The following is a 16,985-nucleotide window of genomic DNA, read 5'->3' on the forward strand; positions in this document are numbered from 1 at the left end:
AACCAGGGATTCCTCATGGAGTCTAGAATCTATTAGTCAAATATGGACACTAGTACAATGCACCTTTCCACATTGTGGTTTGTGCAGTGAAGGAGAAGAGCAGGATGCTTTGGAGAGAATAATAGAAAGGAGGGGCCTGGGGAGACTTCTCTAAAAAAAGTGAGAAAAAGCTGGTCAGGGAAGAGTTGAGCCAGAAAGACCAGCATAAGCAAAAGGACACTGAAATGCCATTTCACTGCTTGCAGGTACTTCTAAAAAATGTGGACATTACAAAAAACCCACAAAGCCATCATCACATGTAAAAAATAAAAAATAATTCCCAAGAAGACTTTCTAACGGCATCTTAATGGTGTGAAAATCTCTGTAGTTTAGATGGGAAGTAAATTTAGGGCTGGAAGAATAAATAGCTCCAGCTGATGTTTAACTTAGCCCATAGCAGAAGGTGTGACTTACCCGGATTGCTAATAACTGATTCCTCCACATCTGTTGATAAAAGAAGATAAATATCTCAGTGTTTTTGAGAAAGCCTAACTTTAATAACTAAAAACTCGTTGTTGTTGAGTTGATTCCAACTCATAGCAACCCTACAGGACAGAGAACTGCCCCATACGGTTTCCAAGGAGCAAGTGGTGGATTCGAACTGCCTACTTTTGGTTAGCAGCCAAACTCTTAATCACTGCACCACTAGAAGGCATCCTATACTATTGGGAAGGGTTATTAATAGACATTGCAGAGATGACTAACTTATTCCAAGCTAATTGTTCTTACATGAGCAAATCCAAAATATTTTTTTTAATTGTCACAAGGCAATTAAAATTAGTCATTTGAATTCACCGACTTGCTTGGTGGTATCATTGAAAAAAAATTTTTTTTTTTTTTTGTGATTGAGTGAGGTCGCTATGAGTCAGAATCAACTCGACGGCACTGGGTTTGCTTTTGGTTTTCTTATGATTGAGTGAGGAAAAGGTCATGAAAATTACCCAATATGCAACCTCTACTCCTTCTCAGGTACTGTGTAGTGCTTTACAAAGACACATCTAACCCTTATGACAGTCCTGCAAAAAACCGGTTAGCCCCCTAATTTTACTAACAAAGGCACTGAGGCTCCAAGAGTTTAAGCGTTGCCCAGATAGTACTGGCTCTGAGGTGCGCTTTGGGTTGGTCTGTCTCAGAATCTGCCCTAATTTTGCTATGCCAGGTTACCTCTTTAAATGAAAGATCTTTACATAAACTCCTTAAAAATGCTCATAAGAAAACATGTTCCTTGCACATGTCTATAGTCAGTAAAGCACATATTCCTTGGGTAATTCTTACTACCAAATTAGAAGGTTTTATTCTGAGAGGCTAGCAGTTAAAACCTCGAAAATTTAACCAAGTTAAAATAGATAAGGCAAAAATTGAAGGTTACATGTTTGAGGATCCTATCTTTGTCCCTGGCTGACCCAGAACACTAAAAGGTGGTCTTGAAGCACTCTGGGACTGGAGTTAACTGTCTGAGAGGGAAGGTTACCTGAGCAGATGACACCGGCATCCTCATGGTGGCCACAGTTGTGCTCTGACCAGCCCGAGTGGGCACACTGGCCCAGATAGCGCTCCACACCTGCACACTGGAGGTCGTCCAGGAAGATGTCCCCCGAGCCTGGGCCAAAGTGAGCCTTTCCAAGGGCAGACACAGCCCGGCCACACTCCAGCTGGCGGCATACAACTTCAGCTTCATTCAGGTCCCACAGATCGTCACACACAGTGCCCCAGGCCCCTTGGTGGAGGACCTCCACACGGCCTGAGCATTGACCAGGGCCTCCCACCAGTCGCAGCTCCGGCCAGTCTCCTGAGGACAGAAACCTGGTAACTGTTGTCCTCTGGGGGCATTGCCCACTCCCCATGACCTGGTTGAGTCCCCCCACCCACCCCTGCCACTACTATTAGGGATGGAGGACTTGGTAAAGGAGTCAGTCAATTAGTCAAACTCCTACTTGGAAGTTGATACATCCTTAGGATTGCCAAAAGAACACTTAGCCTAAAAATACAGTTAACTAAGTATCTATTTTGACAGAGGCATGTGCCATTTGTTTTGGCTAAATGCAGAAAAACATTGTAAAACTTTGTACAGTGATTTATAACTTTATGAAGCAGGTTTTATGTGTGTGTGTGTGTGTCTTCAGCCTTATCATAACTCAGGAAGGTAAGCAAGAGAGAATCAGTATACCAATATTGTCTATGAGGCACTGAATGTTGGAGAAGAAAAGTGACTCACCCTAAACCCCACAGCTGGTGAGTAAGAGAGCTAAGCTCAAGTCTCCTGACTCTAAAGTTCACTGCTTTTTCCCTGCTGTTCTAGCTCACTGCCTCCAAAATGGCTCTGACATCCACTCACTTTGGAAAAGTCTATTAATGATACATGAGGTGAAGGTAGCTATGATCAGGGCCACCATATGAAGGAAGCAAAGAATCCCACCAGGGGCACTTGTTGGCTGCCCAGGCTTTGAGGACTGTGAATGGCACAAAGCAGTGAACTTTGTTCATCCTGGGATGTCAGAACCAAAAGATCCCAGTGGTTTTGAGTGGCCCTAAAAGTTTTGGTAGCGTAGACTGGAGAACTACTCACAATTGGTCCAGTTTCTGCTCATGAAGCAGGCACAAAATCAGGTACTGAGAGGAAAGTACACTTGGTAAATGAAGGAATGTGTTCTCAAGGCTCACCTGGTCTTGCTGTTACTGTCTTAGGCGTTCCTGTTGGGATGGCTGTGGATACAAGAAGAAACCCTTAAATAAAATGCAAGGCTTTGGGTAAATCAATATGGCAGCATTCTAAGATCGTCTCCATTAAGTGTCAAGACTGTAGCTGATTCATTCTCCCTATAATCTTTATAATAATCAAGAGTTGGAATCAAACTCTTTTCACTTGGGTTTTGCTGTTTCTTAGGTGTGTGCGATCCAAAAGAAATGGCATTCTCCTGCCCAGTCACTGAAAATACAGTAATATTTAAATTGTGCTATTCTGGGTTAGAAACGCAAGCATTTCCAGTCGTTGTCCTTCTGGGAAAATCAAACAGCCATTTCCCCTGTGTGCTTCTGCTTCTTTGACTTCTCCAAAATGTGGAGTATTCTGATCACGTGAATCTCATTGTCTTTGATAAGAGCAAATACTTAGGAATCAAATAACAATTATCAATATGCAGTGATCCAATTGTTGGTATTCATAACTTGGTTCCAGTGCGAATCGGCATTAACTTGTTGCTGTCGAGTTGCTTCCAACTTATAGTGACCCTATAGGACAGAGTAGAACTGCCCTGTAGCATTTCCAAGGAGCGGCTGGTGGATTTGAACTGCTGAGCTTTTGGTTAGCAGCCGAGTTCTTAACCACCATGCTACCACTTGTGTAAAAACATCCAGACAAAATCTCTCGACTCTGGTAGACTTACACAGGAAATCAGGAAACATACGTGAGAGAGATCAAAACAGGGCAGTCAGAGCACGAGGAGTGGAAACAGAGGAAGGCAGAGGTGTGAAACAATGATGAAGATGAAACAACACCAGATGAGACTCACTGATTAGACGTGGGGTCTGTGTAACCGCCTCTGCAGATACAAGGAAGTCATGGTCAGTCATTGTTTAATGCCCGCCATGATGGATCTCCCCGTCCACTTTGTGACATGAAGCACCTCGCCCGTGTTTTATAATATGTTTCCCAAACTTGCTCAGTGCTGAGTCACCCTGGTGCTTGTTAGAAGTGCAGGGGACTACTCTGAACAGCATTTTGGACAAAGTGGGTGCTAGTCATTTATGCTTCTATTTGCTCTGGCTCTTTTTGTTTAGTGGTATATAGTGAGGGACTCATTGCTGGGTGACCTCAGGAAAAATACTGAGCCTCTTAAGATTTAATCTTAAGATTAAATGAGTTAATACATTCAAAATGCTTAAAATGCTGCCTGGCATGGAATAGGCCTTCAATAAATGTTACTTGTTTTGGCCACTGTTATTATTACCCAGCCTTGAGCTCACTGCACGTCAGCAGAAGCCCTTGGCTTAGCTTCCACCTGCCTTCCCACCACACTGCAGTGCATCCCATCTCCATGCTTTGCTCGGGCTATTCTCTCCCCTACTCTGCCCTTCCTATTGCTCTGCCTGTTGCCGTCAAGTGGACACTGACTCATGGGGACGCCACGTGTGTCAGAGTAGAGCTGTGTTCCATACGGTTTTCAGTGGCCATAATTTTACAGGAAAGTAGATCACCAGGCCTTTATTCTGCAGTGCCACTGGGTGGATTCAAACAGTCAATCTTTCAGTTAGTAGCTGAGTGCAAACCATCTGAGCCACCCAGGGAACCCACAGCCTAACCAGCTTTAAAGCCGAATCTAAGGCTGTTTTCCCTGATGTTTTTCTTAATAATTATGGCCTATGTTGCTCTCTTCCTTTTCTGGCTGCTTTTGTTGAGCTGCATGTGTGTGTTAATTTACTGTATTCCAGTGTTTTATATTTGTTCTATGTGTTTGTGTTAGTTTAGTATATCCTCAATGTCCTATAATTTTTTAAATGTCCTATAATTGTATCCCATGTATTTGTCTTGGGTCTCCTTCTAGGTTGTGCATGAGCCCCTCTAAGGCTGGGATCATAGGCAGTTTGAATCCACCCAGTAGTACTATGGAAGAAAGGCCTGGCAATCTGCTGCCATTTAGATTACAGCCAAGAAAATAGCTCTACTCTCCACACATAGCATCACTGAGTTGGGATTGACTGGATGGCAACTAACAACAACGCCAGTACTAGATTCAGAATGTCTCCAGAAATGACTTCCTAATGGGTTGAGTGTGAGACTAAAAAGCTCATTTTAAAAAAAAATTTTTTTCTTTAAAGCTATCAGTTATTGAATATTTATGATGTGCCACTACTATGCCAAGTGTTTTACAAGAATCGTTTCATAAAACTCTCACAACAAACGGAGGAAGTGAAATTCTATTATCATCCCCATTATATAGGGAAGAAAATCGAGGCATGGAGAGGTCAAGTTGCTTGCCCAAGGCCCCAGCATAAGTAAAGAAGACATAACTGGTACCCGGGCGGATAATCCAGTTCTAGAACTGTTGCTCTTAACCACCGTTCTTACCTTTGGCTGCAGAGTAATAATAAGCAACAAAGTTTTTCCCGATGTTGTTGAAGCTTCGGAAGTACACGAGTGTCATGGAGCTGGAGGAGGACGCGTAGGTCAGGTAGGAACCAGCACAGGTCTTCCCCAGGGACTTGGTCGAGGATGGAGGCCCATCCAGGATTTCCAAATACTCATTGGTGCAGTCGAGGCTGTGGAAGCAAACGCCCGTGGGGGCTTCCTAGTCTTTACATCAGAAGATCTCAGAGGCCTGCCGTGAGACACGCCCTTGACCGATTTACTATAGAGGCTGGGAACAGATCATTCAAACACTGGTCTTTTATCCTACTTCTCTCTGAGAGCCACTGCCTTAATGAATGGGATTTTAACCAGAAAAGAGGAGGCTGAAGCACTAGGTAGACCCCTGCTGATGGCCTCGGAGCAGCCAGAGATCACAGGGTACCTCACAGCTGAGGGCCAAGGGCAGAGCCAAGGAAAACACAGCCAATTTCACCAGGTGGCCCGGAGGATATGGTCTCAGTTTCTAAACTACTCATTTGCAAGCTTGTGGCACCCCACCTGCCCAGGAAGAAGTACAACCAGAATGCTCATTAGAAGCAAGGATGGTGAGACTACGTCTCACATACTTTGGACATGTTGTCAGGAGGGATCAGTCCCTGGAGAAGGACAGCATGCTTGGAAAAGTAGAGGGTCAGCGAAAAAGAGGAAGACCCTCAACGATATGGATTGACACAGTGGCTTCAACAATGGGCTCAAGCATAACGATTGTGACGATGGGGCTGGACCGAGCAGTGTTTCATTCTGTTGTACACAGGGTCGCTATGAGTCAGAATCAACTTGATGGCACCTAACAACAACATCAACCTGCCTAGGAGGAAGTGAACTACCACACTGGCCCAGCTCACTCTCTGGAAGTCATCGGACTTCGTCAGCATTGTTCCGCATTGTGAAGTTTTGTCCAGATGCCACTAGGGCTAGAATCAGAAGTCATTTCCATGCCTCAGCTCAATGACCCATCCATTCCAAGCCACATTTTGATTGACCAAAATTCCAGCGTAATAAATAATTTAAATTGATCCTAGGAGCTAATTTCCACAAGACATTCACGTGAGTTGGGATTGACTCCATGGCAACAGGTTAGGTTTTATCCATTTATGAGGAGCACCTAAGCTTGAACATTAACAGCATCAAGACCTAAGTTTCCCTGGTTCATCAGGTCTGGGGTTAACCCTGGAATCTGCGTCTTTAACCAGCAGGCCAGGACTCTCTCACAGACACACATGCCTGTTAGTGCATGCACATGGGTGCGTACACACACACACACACACACACACACACACACAGAACTATCCATAGCATATAAGCTGAACTTTATTCTAATTAAAAATGTATGAAGGCACACAAAAATAAATAATATTTCCATATATTAGCAACAAACATATATGTCAAAATTTTTTAAAATGATGTCATTTACAATAACTTAAAAAAAAGAACATATAATAACTCTGAAAAAATGTATGGAATTTGTACGCTGAGAATTACAAACATCTAAAACAAAAAATAATAACCACAAAAGGTTTGCACTCAGCTGGTAATGAAAGGTTGGTGGTTTAAACGCACCTAGTGGCATTGCGGAAGGAAAGGCCTGGCTGTCTGCTTCCTTAAAGATTACAGTCAAGAAAACCCCATGGAGCAGCTCTACTCTGTAACACATGGGGTCGCCATGAGTCAGAATCAACTCAAGGGCACCGGACAAGTAGGACAGGGAAAAACTGGATCTCTCCTACATTGCTGGTAGGAATTGTACCTAACTGGCGCAACCACTCTGGAAAATAGTTTGGTATTTTCTTAAAAACCTAAACACGCTTACCATACAAACTAGGAATTGTACTCTTGGGCATTTATCCCAGAGAAATGAAAACTTAGGTTTACACAAAAACCTGTACCTGAATGTTCATAGAAGCTGTTTTGGTAACAGCCAAAGACGGGAAGCAACCCAAATGTCTTTCTGGGTGGAATGGCTAAACAATTCTGGCATTCATACCATGAAATACATCTCAGCAATAAAAAGGAGCGGACTATCGACACCTGCAGCAACCAGGGTGGATCTCAAAGGGCTGAGTCAAAAAAGTCAATCTCAGAAGATCACACACTGTATAATTCCCCTTATATAACATTCTCGAAACGATAACATGAAATAGATGGAGGACAGATTAGTGGTTATCAGGGGATATGATGGGGGTGGGGGCTTGCAAACATAAAGGGTAAAGGGATAGTTCTTTGTGGTAATGGAATAAATGGTTCTATATCTCGATTGGGTGGTGGCTACACAAACCTGTACATAGGATGAAATTGTGTAGCACTATACTTCTCCCCTATACACACACGTACACACACACAGGTAAATGCATGTAAAACCTGGCGAAAGTTGAATAAGGTCTGTAGTCTAGCGAACAGTACTGTGCCAGTGTCAGTTTCTGGGCTTGATAATGGACTACGGTTCTATGTCTCCACTGGGAGAAGTTAGGTGAAGAGTACGTGGAATTGTATGTACTATTTTTTCAACTTCCTGTGTATCTATAACTACTACAAAATAAAAGTTAAAAAATGCATTTGTAACATTTACTGCATTTTATTTATTTTTTAAAATAATTTTGCTAGTGAGAAGCCACCAGAGGAATAAATGATTGGAGTTTTGAACTACCCAAGGTGCTTCAGACTTACTTAAGGTATGGAAACGCCAGCAGTATATGGTCAGAAGCATTTGCCTTGATTTCCCAGACACAGGTTATGTTGTCATGCATTTCAGTCAGCGGGGGATTCCTAATCGCTCCAGAAGAGTTAGTAATAGTGCTGCCACACTGCGATTTTTCTAAATGCAGAAAGCAGATATTTCAGAATCTCATTTTTCCCTCATTGCTCAGTTTAATATTTTGAAATTCAAATCTTTTGTTGTTGTTTTCCTTTTCACTTTTTATCCCAATAAACCATCATTGGTCATTACTTTGTAAGTGTGTCTTAGGAAAGAGCAGAGGTATAAACTAGTAAAAAGTCTTGCAAATTTAGGTAATTAGGGCGTGAAAGGGTATGAATTTTGAAACATCTCTCACCTCTTCTGAGAATTCTACCATTGACATGGACTTGCTTGGAAGAGCTGTTATCTAATATTAGCCAGAACCTTTCCCTCCGGTTACTCCCTAGTGGCAAGGTCTGTAGCCTTGACTTTTGTCAGGTCACCCATTGTAAGGAGTAAAGTACTCTCCCCCAGTGAAGGCTATGCCTTTGTGGAATCTCTCATCTGTGTATATGAAGATGGTAATGTCCCATCCACCTTCGGTTGTAATCTTAATAGTGAGTCATCCACACCGAGCCCCACAAATACTGATAACGTTCTTCATCTACCTGACTGTCTGTTCATTTGTTTCTCCATCTGCCTGTCTACCTGTCTGTCTATCCACCTGTCCAACATTCAGTCCCAAAAGAACGGCGCTCCTGTGGCAATGGAAGCAGAGAGTTTTTCTCCATCAGACCATCTGGCTGTGTAAGAACTGCATCCACACCTGCTGTGTGGTGGTCCAGCTGGCCCTGGCCATCTAGCTGTGGCTCTTTTCTAGAAAGACCAGTCAGGCTTTCTAGCCACCAATATTATTTTAGCCCTTTATTGACAAGTAGTGCTAAGAAAAATTAAAGGGAGCCTCTGACAGCCCAAAGCATAGGCAAGAGAGAGAGAGAGAAAGGTAGGTGAAAAAGATAGAATGGAGAAGGAGGATGGAGATCGTCAGAGAAGGAGGATGGAGATGGTCAGAGAAGAAGAAAAGGTGGACAAGAAAGCAGCGCTTATCGCGGTGGCAGTCCTTTAAGTGATGGCCTTGGCAAAATTGCTGTATCAGTGATTGCATGCCAGCCTTTCATTCATGGTATCCATGCTGGGGGACCAAGAAGGCCAGCATCACTTGACTATTTTGACTTCCTTCTTTGACTAAACAGAAATGGAACTGAAACCATAAATTAACTGATCTTCATTGGTAGGCCCTTCACTCAGAACACTGGCTCATAGGGGTAACCTGGACAGGGCAGTATTATTTTGGCTCAATTTCCTTGAAGAATCACTTCAGGGCTTGAACTAGAGGACAATGACCAGAGTAGCCAAGGACACAGAAGTCTCACCTGCAGGAGTTTTCCCTGCCAAGTCAGCCAATGTAGGACCTGTCAAACACACAGAGGACATCTGGAACGTCAGCTGGCTCGAGGTCCACACCCCTGTCTGCACATAAGCATCCCCTTGGAGCTTTGAAGAAGTCATTGTTTGGGCCCCCTCCCAGAGCTTCTGAAACAGAGTCCCTGGGAGTGAGGACTGCACGAGTTGGAGTTTTAATGTGTGGAAGGTATGGTTGCGGACTTTGATGCTTTGTTCTTTTGTCATGCATGCAAATGAGATTTAAAAAATTTGGGGGTTTCAGAAAACCAAAGACATGAAATTCTGGCTCTTCCAGGGACCCAAGGATTGGAATAGAACGGGGCCTTGATTAGTGTTTCATTAACTGCTTTGACCTGGTGCTGCTCAGAGATGAGCCGGGACTAAAGATATGTGGATCCTGTCCTCCTCCCCCATCGTCTCTCTCACCTATGACTCTCAGCTCAGTGCCACCCACTGGTGATTCTCTCCCTGGACCAATCCATTCCCTCCTGCTGGAGCTGATCACTCAGGAGGGAGTGTGAATTAAGCTTTATGAGGTTTTTCAACTCAGCTTTGTTCATGACTCACTCTGACTGAGAGGTGAGCATCAAGGGACGTGGGGATTTGATGATGGAGACAGGGTACTGGCATGGAAAACTCTGGGTGTTGGGTTGGGAGCAAGTGGGAACACCAGTGGCAATGGAAACTATGTGGGACCATAGTTGCTTTGTTCCTACACCATGAACAAGGCAGAGGCAAAGAAGGAGTCACCTTTACTTTGCCCAGGTCTGGGTCACCTGTCACTTACCACAGGGCAGGAAGTGCTCTTCACCACCTCTCTACCCGCATCTCATTGTCAACCTGCTGCAATGCTCAGAACTGACACACCAAAAGTTTAGAAGTTGGAGAAATGTATAGTCTGGTTCTTGTGTGGAAAACACATGGGGTCAGAGGAGAGGTAAAAGTTAGGTTGGACTAGATGCTTCCTAAGGTACCACCCAGCTCTCTCACTGGTCAACCAGGTGATTCCCTATCTCTCAGTATGCCACAGGCTTGGAGAATAGAACACATCCAGTTTCCATCAGGATTCCTTCCCCAAAGCTTTGATACACTACAAATATGAGCATTGCCTTCCCTACCTGGTGGTGTGACGGTTGAGTATTCAGCACCTGTAAGTGTTAGAGATGAGAATACCTGCCGTGAGAAGATAACACACAGGCACATTTTCAACATATTTCTACAATGACATTGAAAAGTACTGTCTCGGAAAGCCCATGCCAGACCTGCCCAGGGAAGAAGCAGAGGTTTACCTGAGCAGATCACGCTGGCATCTTCACTGTGACCACAGTTGTGGGAAAACCAGCCAATGTGGGAGCATTCTTCCAGGTGCTGCTCCTCGCCTGTACAGTGCACGTTGTCAAGGAGGATTTTCCCAGAACCTTCCCCAAAGTGAGCCTCGCCGGGGGCCGAAATGGCCCAACCGCAACCCAGCTGCCTGCAGACGATGTTGGCTTCCTGCAGGTCCCACATGTCATCGCACACGGTCCCCCAGACTCCCTGGTAGAAAAGCTCCACACGGCCAGAGCAGCTCCCTCGGCCTCCCACCAGCCGCACAGGGGCCCAGCCTCCTGAGGAAGAACAAGGTGTCAAATGATGATTTCTGTTTCCACCCACCAGTGACTCAGCCTGGCCACAAGGGACTCCATTTCATTCCCAGAAGTGTCTGCTCTAAGGAGCCTATAATGTCTTTCTTGTCAATGTCCTGTTTTAAGACAACTTGCTTGTGGTAGATTGTTGACAAAAATGGCCAAAGTTACTCCCTTCCCTATATCCTTGCTCTTTACAATGTGGCAGTGCAGCTCATTCCACCAAGAGGTAGAACTTATTTTCATACTCCTTGATTCTGGGCTGGCAGCCTGTGACTTGCTTTGACCAATAGAATGTGGCAGAAATCAAGGTGCACCCATGCAGAGCCTCAAAGGACTTATAAGCTTTAGCTCACCACCTGGGAACTCTGAGACCATCATGAAGATATGCTTGAGCTAGCCTGCTGAGTGATGGCATATTCAGGCCCTGTTTTATTTCCTTAGAAGTAGATCCATCCATATCAGTTCCCTTTCCTTGATGCTCCAAGGGGAAGCTTTAGCAAACTCAGAGTGAGACTGACCGACTGGTGCAGGCTCTGGTGGAGGGCCCGGCTGGCAGCCATGCATGACTTGGGGGTGTGAACAAATACAGCATAGGCGCCATTACTTCTCATCTCCTCCTACTCCACTAGGAGAGGACAGTATTTGCAAACACAAACAATCTCAGGGCTGCTGCAGAGACAAATATTCACACAGATAGGAGCCCACATCTGCCAACCCCACTGCCCAACATTGTAAAATGGAGAACTCTAGTGCCTTTACGGTAATTCCTTTGACTGACACATAAAACCAACTAGTTGCTATCAGATTCTGACTCATGATAACACTGTGTGTCGAAATAGAGTTGTGCTCCATAGGGGTTTTCAGTGACTGACTTTTTCAATCAGAAGTAGATCATCAGGCCTTTCTTCCAAGGCTCCTCTGGGTGGACTCCAACTTCCAACCTTTCAGTTAGCAGCTGAGCAGGTTAACCGTTTGCACCACCCAGGTGTCAGCTCTTAAAAAGTCCCACACCAATTCTGGAGATTCTCTGCTAACACACTTCTTTCCACTTCAGGAAATGCTCAGATGTTTAGAGGCATCGAGACAGGACACCAAGATAAGTTCCTGAACAAAGCAGTTTCCATCTACTTGTCAGGCAAATTTATCTGGACTCTCTGTTGCTCGAGCACAATGAGGCCTACGTGGAGCTTCCAGGTGTTCTTTTTCTTCTTTTTGCCTTAGAAAATGCCAATCCATAGAACCCAATGGCCATATCATTATGAAATTTAGTTTACCAAATTAACAATGATACTCTCATATGGTCATTTGTGTGGAATAAACAAGGGAACCAATTAATTGTTTTCATTTTTGAGTTGGTCCCATAGTGCCAAGTATAAGTTAACTGTTGTTGTCAGGTGTTGTTGAGTCAGTTCTGACTAATAGTGACCCTGTGTACAACAGAATGAAACACTGTCCCGTCCTGCACCATCCTCACAATCACGGCTATGCTTGAGCCCATCATTGCAGCCACTGTGTCAATCCATCTCGTTGAAGGTCTTCTTCTTTTTCGATGACCCTCTACCCTACCAAGCATGATGTCCTTCTCCGGGGACTGGTCCCTCCCCTCCTGATAACATGTCCAAAGTACATGAGACAAAGTCTTGCCATCCTCGCTTCCAAGGAGCACTTTGGCTGTACTTCCAAGACAGATATGTTTGTTCTTTTGTCACTTTGAGGACCAAGGTGCTCCTGACCCAAGCCATGATATTTTGAATTGCCTCCTATGCATGAGAAAGCCAGACAATGAATAAGAAAGACTAAAGAAGAATTGTTGCCTTTGAGTTACAGTATTGGTGAAGAATATTGGTCCTCAAAGTGACATCTCTGCTTTTCAAACCTTTAAAGAAGTCTTTTGCAGCAGATTTGCCCAAAGAAGTTAACTACGTTTGTAAAACTGCGCAACTTGCCATGAGTGCTGGTGAGGCAGGTGGAGAGGTGGTACCAGCCAGCTGAGGAAGAAGAAACTCTCTGAATGCCACCGTCATGGGGCAGTCTCCCATCAGTTCTTTTTCCCAGGTCTCAGGGGTCATGATACCCCTTAGTTTAGGGAACTACCTTCCCTGTTCTTTAGCTCAAAACACACACGAGGAAGGAATGGCCTCCGTCCTCGTATTACTAATCTGCCCTTTCTCCTCTCCAAATTATTGAGAACCACCCTATATTTCTCTAAAAAAGTTTCCATACCTATGAAATCAAGATCTGGAATAATTTAACCCTAACAAAGTTATTTAAACTATTTTTTGACTGTTAAAAATTTCCATTGAAATTTGATTCAGTTTTAACTATTACCTACACTTTCTGAGCTCTTGAAACATTTCAGCAACAATCTTCCTAAAGATAACCACAGGAAGGTAAAGGATAGAACTTTTCAGCAGCTGTAGGCCACGGGGAGGGGAGTGCACCCCAAACTCCTCTGCCCCCTGAGTCGTTTTCCTGCCAGCTTACTTACCCAGTTTCCCCTGGGAGCCATGGAGGCCTCCACCACAGCTGGAACTGAGGCAGCACAACTCCAGGGAACTTTGGGAATGTGGGAATAGGGGCTATTTCTGGTTGTCACATGATTCTGGTGGATACCGGCAAGTAGTTGGTGATAGGGCTAGACACGTTCAAGGTTGTACAACCTGCTGGGCAGACCTACACTATGAAGAAGCGTCCTGCCCAAATTGCAAAACCCACCTCCACTCCACATTGAGAATCATTGATGGAAACTAGAAAATGAAAGCCAGTAGTTCAAAGGTCCAGGCAAAGAGCTGACCAACCTGGAAGTGTGTGTAATAGGGGGGGATCCATGGGTTCTGTGGTGAAGGCGGGGGCGTGTGAATCGTCAGCACCTGATGGTTAAAAAAGATCAACATGCTGGTATCTACAGACCATATTAAAACACATTACTCAGTGAGAACTACAAATGCTGGATTAACCTGTCTGGAAGGGCAGAAAGGTAGAAGACATCCTGGGAAGTTGATGGTCCCTCACCTGCACAGGTGAAGCTGTGCAATGGAGAAGCCCTGCTACACGCCTGAAAAAGGAACGTTATGGGGAGAAAAAGCTACAAAGTTAATGAGCCAAGCAAACATTGGACCCACCTGATGGTGTGTAGGGTGGGGTGGCAGCTTCTCGCTCCGTGGTTGGAGTGGGGCCTGGTGAGTCGTCAGCACCTGGTGGTCCAGAGATCAATGTGCAAAAGTTGAGAGTGCTGTTTGCAGTACACTTACTAAAATAAGTTATTGAGTAATGTCTGAAGGAAAAGAAAGGAGGGGCCCCTTGTTAAGGTGCCAGCCCCTCACCTTCACAGACGATGCCAGCATTCTCCAGGTGCCCACAGTTGAGCTCTGCCTGGCCTCTGTGCACACACTGCCCCAGGTGGCTCTCGCTGCCCACACACTGCACATCGTCCAGCAGGATCTGCCCCACTCCCGCCCCAAAGTGGGCTCCTGTGGGGGCCTCCACTGGCTGGCCACACTGCAGCTGGTGGCACACAATGGTGGCCTCGGCCAGGTCCCAGAGGTCGTCACACACAGTCCCCCACGTGCCCTGGACAAGGACCTCCACGCGGCCTGAGCACCTCCCTGTGCCATTGACCAGCCTCACCTCCATCCAGGCCCCTGTGGAGGCCCAAAGCATTGGAAGTACAGATGATGGTGTCAGGGTATTGCCCTAATCCTGTTACATCAGGCTCTTTTACTATTGTCTCCATAATACTTGTATCTTCCAGCAACACAGAATGGGCTTAACGATGATGATGATGATGCTAACATTCCGTGAGTTTTACTACATTGCAGGCTCTAAGCAAAGACCTTTATAAGTCTGGTCTTATTTGACCCTCACAACAACTCTTTGAGACTGATTTACTTCTTCCTTCTTGTAAATGAAGAAACAGACTCAGAAAGTTCCAATAAAATGCTCAGGTTGAATACTGCATCCTTCAAAACCAGCTGGCCGTGGAGAATCATGTGTCTGGAATATGTGCTCAAACCCTGGCTTCCCTCCCCCCACCTTTCTAGTCGAATGACTGTAGGAAAATTAACTTTCCTATGTAAAAAAATTCAGAGGGAGGGCAAGAAGTAGCTTTGCTTGTAGGTTTGTTGTGACGTTAAATGAACTGCCAGTTACATAAAAGAGCATCTGTTTCTCTGCTCATCATACTTTAGTTGTTCAATACATGTTAGCTCCTTCCTTCGTCTTCTGAGGGCTTACCTGCCAGGGGTGCGGGTGTCGAGTGCCGGACCGTAGGCTCAGTCGTGGCTATGGTTGCAGGTAATCCATCACCTGTCAGCAGGGACAAGCAGAGGCATCCCTAGTCATTAGGACACCCCTAAACCCAACTTCAGAAGGACAAATTTGAAAACAGAAGGTCAAGGTCAAATCTGCAGAATCCATCCCTGACTCAGCTCTCCTAGAGGCAAGGATGTCTAGTCTGTCGGCTGCAGCGGGCACGGTGCCTGGGGCTCATGGGACTTGTAGGGGCCCATGGAAACGTCTAAAATTCTTTCAAAATCAGACGAAAGTAAATGACTACAGACCATCTGGATTGTATTCATTTTTATACCAACATAGTCATACAATAAAAATTTTAGTTTTTTTTTAAGTGGAGAAAGGGAGTTCTGAAAACACAAGTGCCCAGGGCCCACAAAAGTCACAGAGTTGCCCAGACCGCAGCCTGAGACAGATGAGATGATGTCTGACTGGTGTGAGTGTTCTTTTACCAGGTAGTAGAATGAAAATATGACTGTTTTAGGGCCTCTAGCCCTGGTGGCACAGTGATTAAGAGCTTGTCTGCTAATCAAAATGTTGGCAGTTTGAATCCACCAGCCGCTCCTTAGAAACTCTATGAGGTAGTTCTACTCTGTCCTATAGGGTCGCTATGAGTCGAACTCGACTCAACTCGATGGCAATGGGTTTGGTTTTTTTCGTAGGCAGCCTTGGAGCCCTGGTGGTGCAGTGGTTAAGAGCTTGGCTGCTAACAGCCTAAGTGGTTAAGGCTGGCACTTTGAACCCACCAACTGCTCCTTGGAAACCTTATGGGACAGTTCTACTCTGTCCTATAGGGTCTCTATGAGTTGGAAGCAACCTGATGGCAATGGGGTTTGGTTTTTTTAGGCAGCCTTAAAAGGGGCCCCAGTGGCACAATGGTTAAGTGCTTGGCTGCTAACTTAAAGGTCTGTGGTTCAAACCCACCAGCTGTTCCACGAGAGAAAGATGTGGCAGTCTGCTTCTGTAAAGATTTACAGCCTTGGAAACCCTATGGGGCTCTTCTACTCTGTCCTATATGGTCAGTAAGTTGAAATTGACTCCATGGCAATGGGTTTTTTTGCTTTAATCAAACCAAATCCACTGCCATCGAGCCACTTCTGACTTAGGTGGCCTTAAATTGCCATCATAATATTAATTTTTAAAAAGACACACACAATTAGGCTTGGCCTAAAAAAACTGAGTCACTGCTGATGTGAGTTACTATAGAATGAGCCTTAAAATACCAACAATAGACGAGTTTTTTCTCTTCATAAGGCAAATCTATAGCTATCTCAGCTGGGGGAAGGAGGCTCCCACCTATACAGAGACCTATGCAAATGGAATATAAATTTTGCCTAATTTTTACAGTGGAAAATATAAATTTAAAAGTGTTGCCCATTAGGAATTTGATATTAAAAACGGTAGAGTAGCCGACAATCCTATAGCTGACTCCTCAATTTCCTGGTTATGGTCTTGATGTACATGGATCTTAGCAATCAGGCTTGCAAAAGTGTTCTCTTCCCAGTAGCCAAAGGGCTACTATTTTTGGACAATACTCCCCCTCCCACCCCTATTCCAAAAGGCAGCTGGTCAAGTAGAAGCACATGGATTTGGGGTCAGACATATAGATGCCCAAATCCTGACTTCACCATATTCTAGTTTGGTGATGCTAGGAAAATGATCTTTTCTGAGTTTCATTTTGTAAAGCAGTGTGTGTGTGTGTGTGTGTGTATAGGGAGGCAGGATAACACTTTACTTGTGGGTTTGTTATGAGCATTAAATGAAC

General features: G+C 44.8%; 1 protein-coding gene across 1 annotated transcript in view; it reads right to left on the minus strand.

Moving 5' to 3' along the window:
- DMBT1 (deleted in malignant brain tumors 1) overlaps positions 1-16,985 on the minus strand; it is a 233,323-nt gene that overhangs the window by 44,490 nt on the left and 171,848 nt on the right. Inside the window, exons 28-33 of the mRNA XM_064269899.1 lie at positions 14,254-14,623; positions 14,053-14,124; positions 10,297-10,981; positions 5,105-5,295; positions 1,511-1,828; positions 72-150 (exon numbers count right to left, since the gene is read on the minus strand). Of these exons, the coding sequence (XP_064125969.1) occupies positions 72-150; positions 1,511-1,828; positions 5,105-5,295; positions 10,297-10,981; positions 14,053-14,124; positions 14,254-14,623 (1,715 nt within the window). The remainder of the gene's footprint in view (positions 1-71; positions 151-1,510; positions 1,829-5,104; positions 5,296-10,296; positions 10,982-14,052; positions 14,125-14,253; positions 14,624-16,985) is intronic.

Source organism: Loxodonta africana, chromosome 16, assembly GCF_030014295.1.
Source record: "Loxodonta africana isolate mLoxAfr1 chromosome 16, mLoxAfr1.hap2, whole genome shotgun sequence".
Lineage (NCBI taxonomy): Eukaryota > Metazoa > Chordata > Mammalia > Proboscidea > Elephantidae > Loxodonta > Loxodonta africana.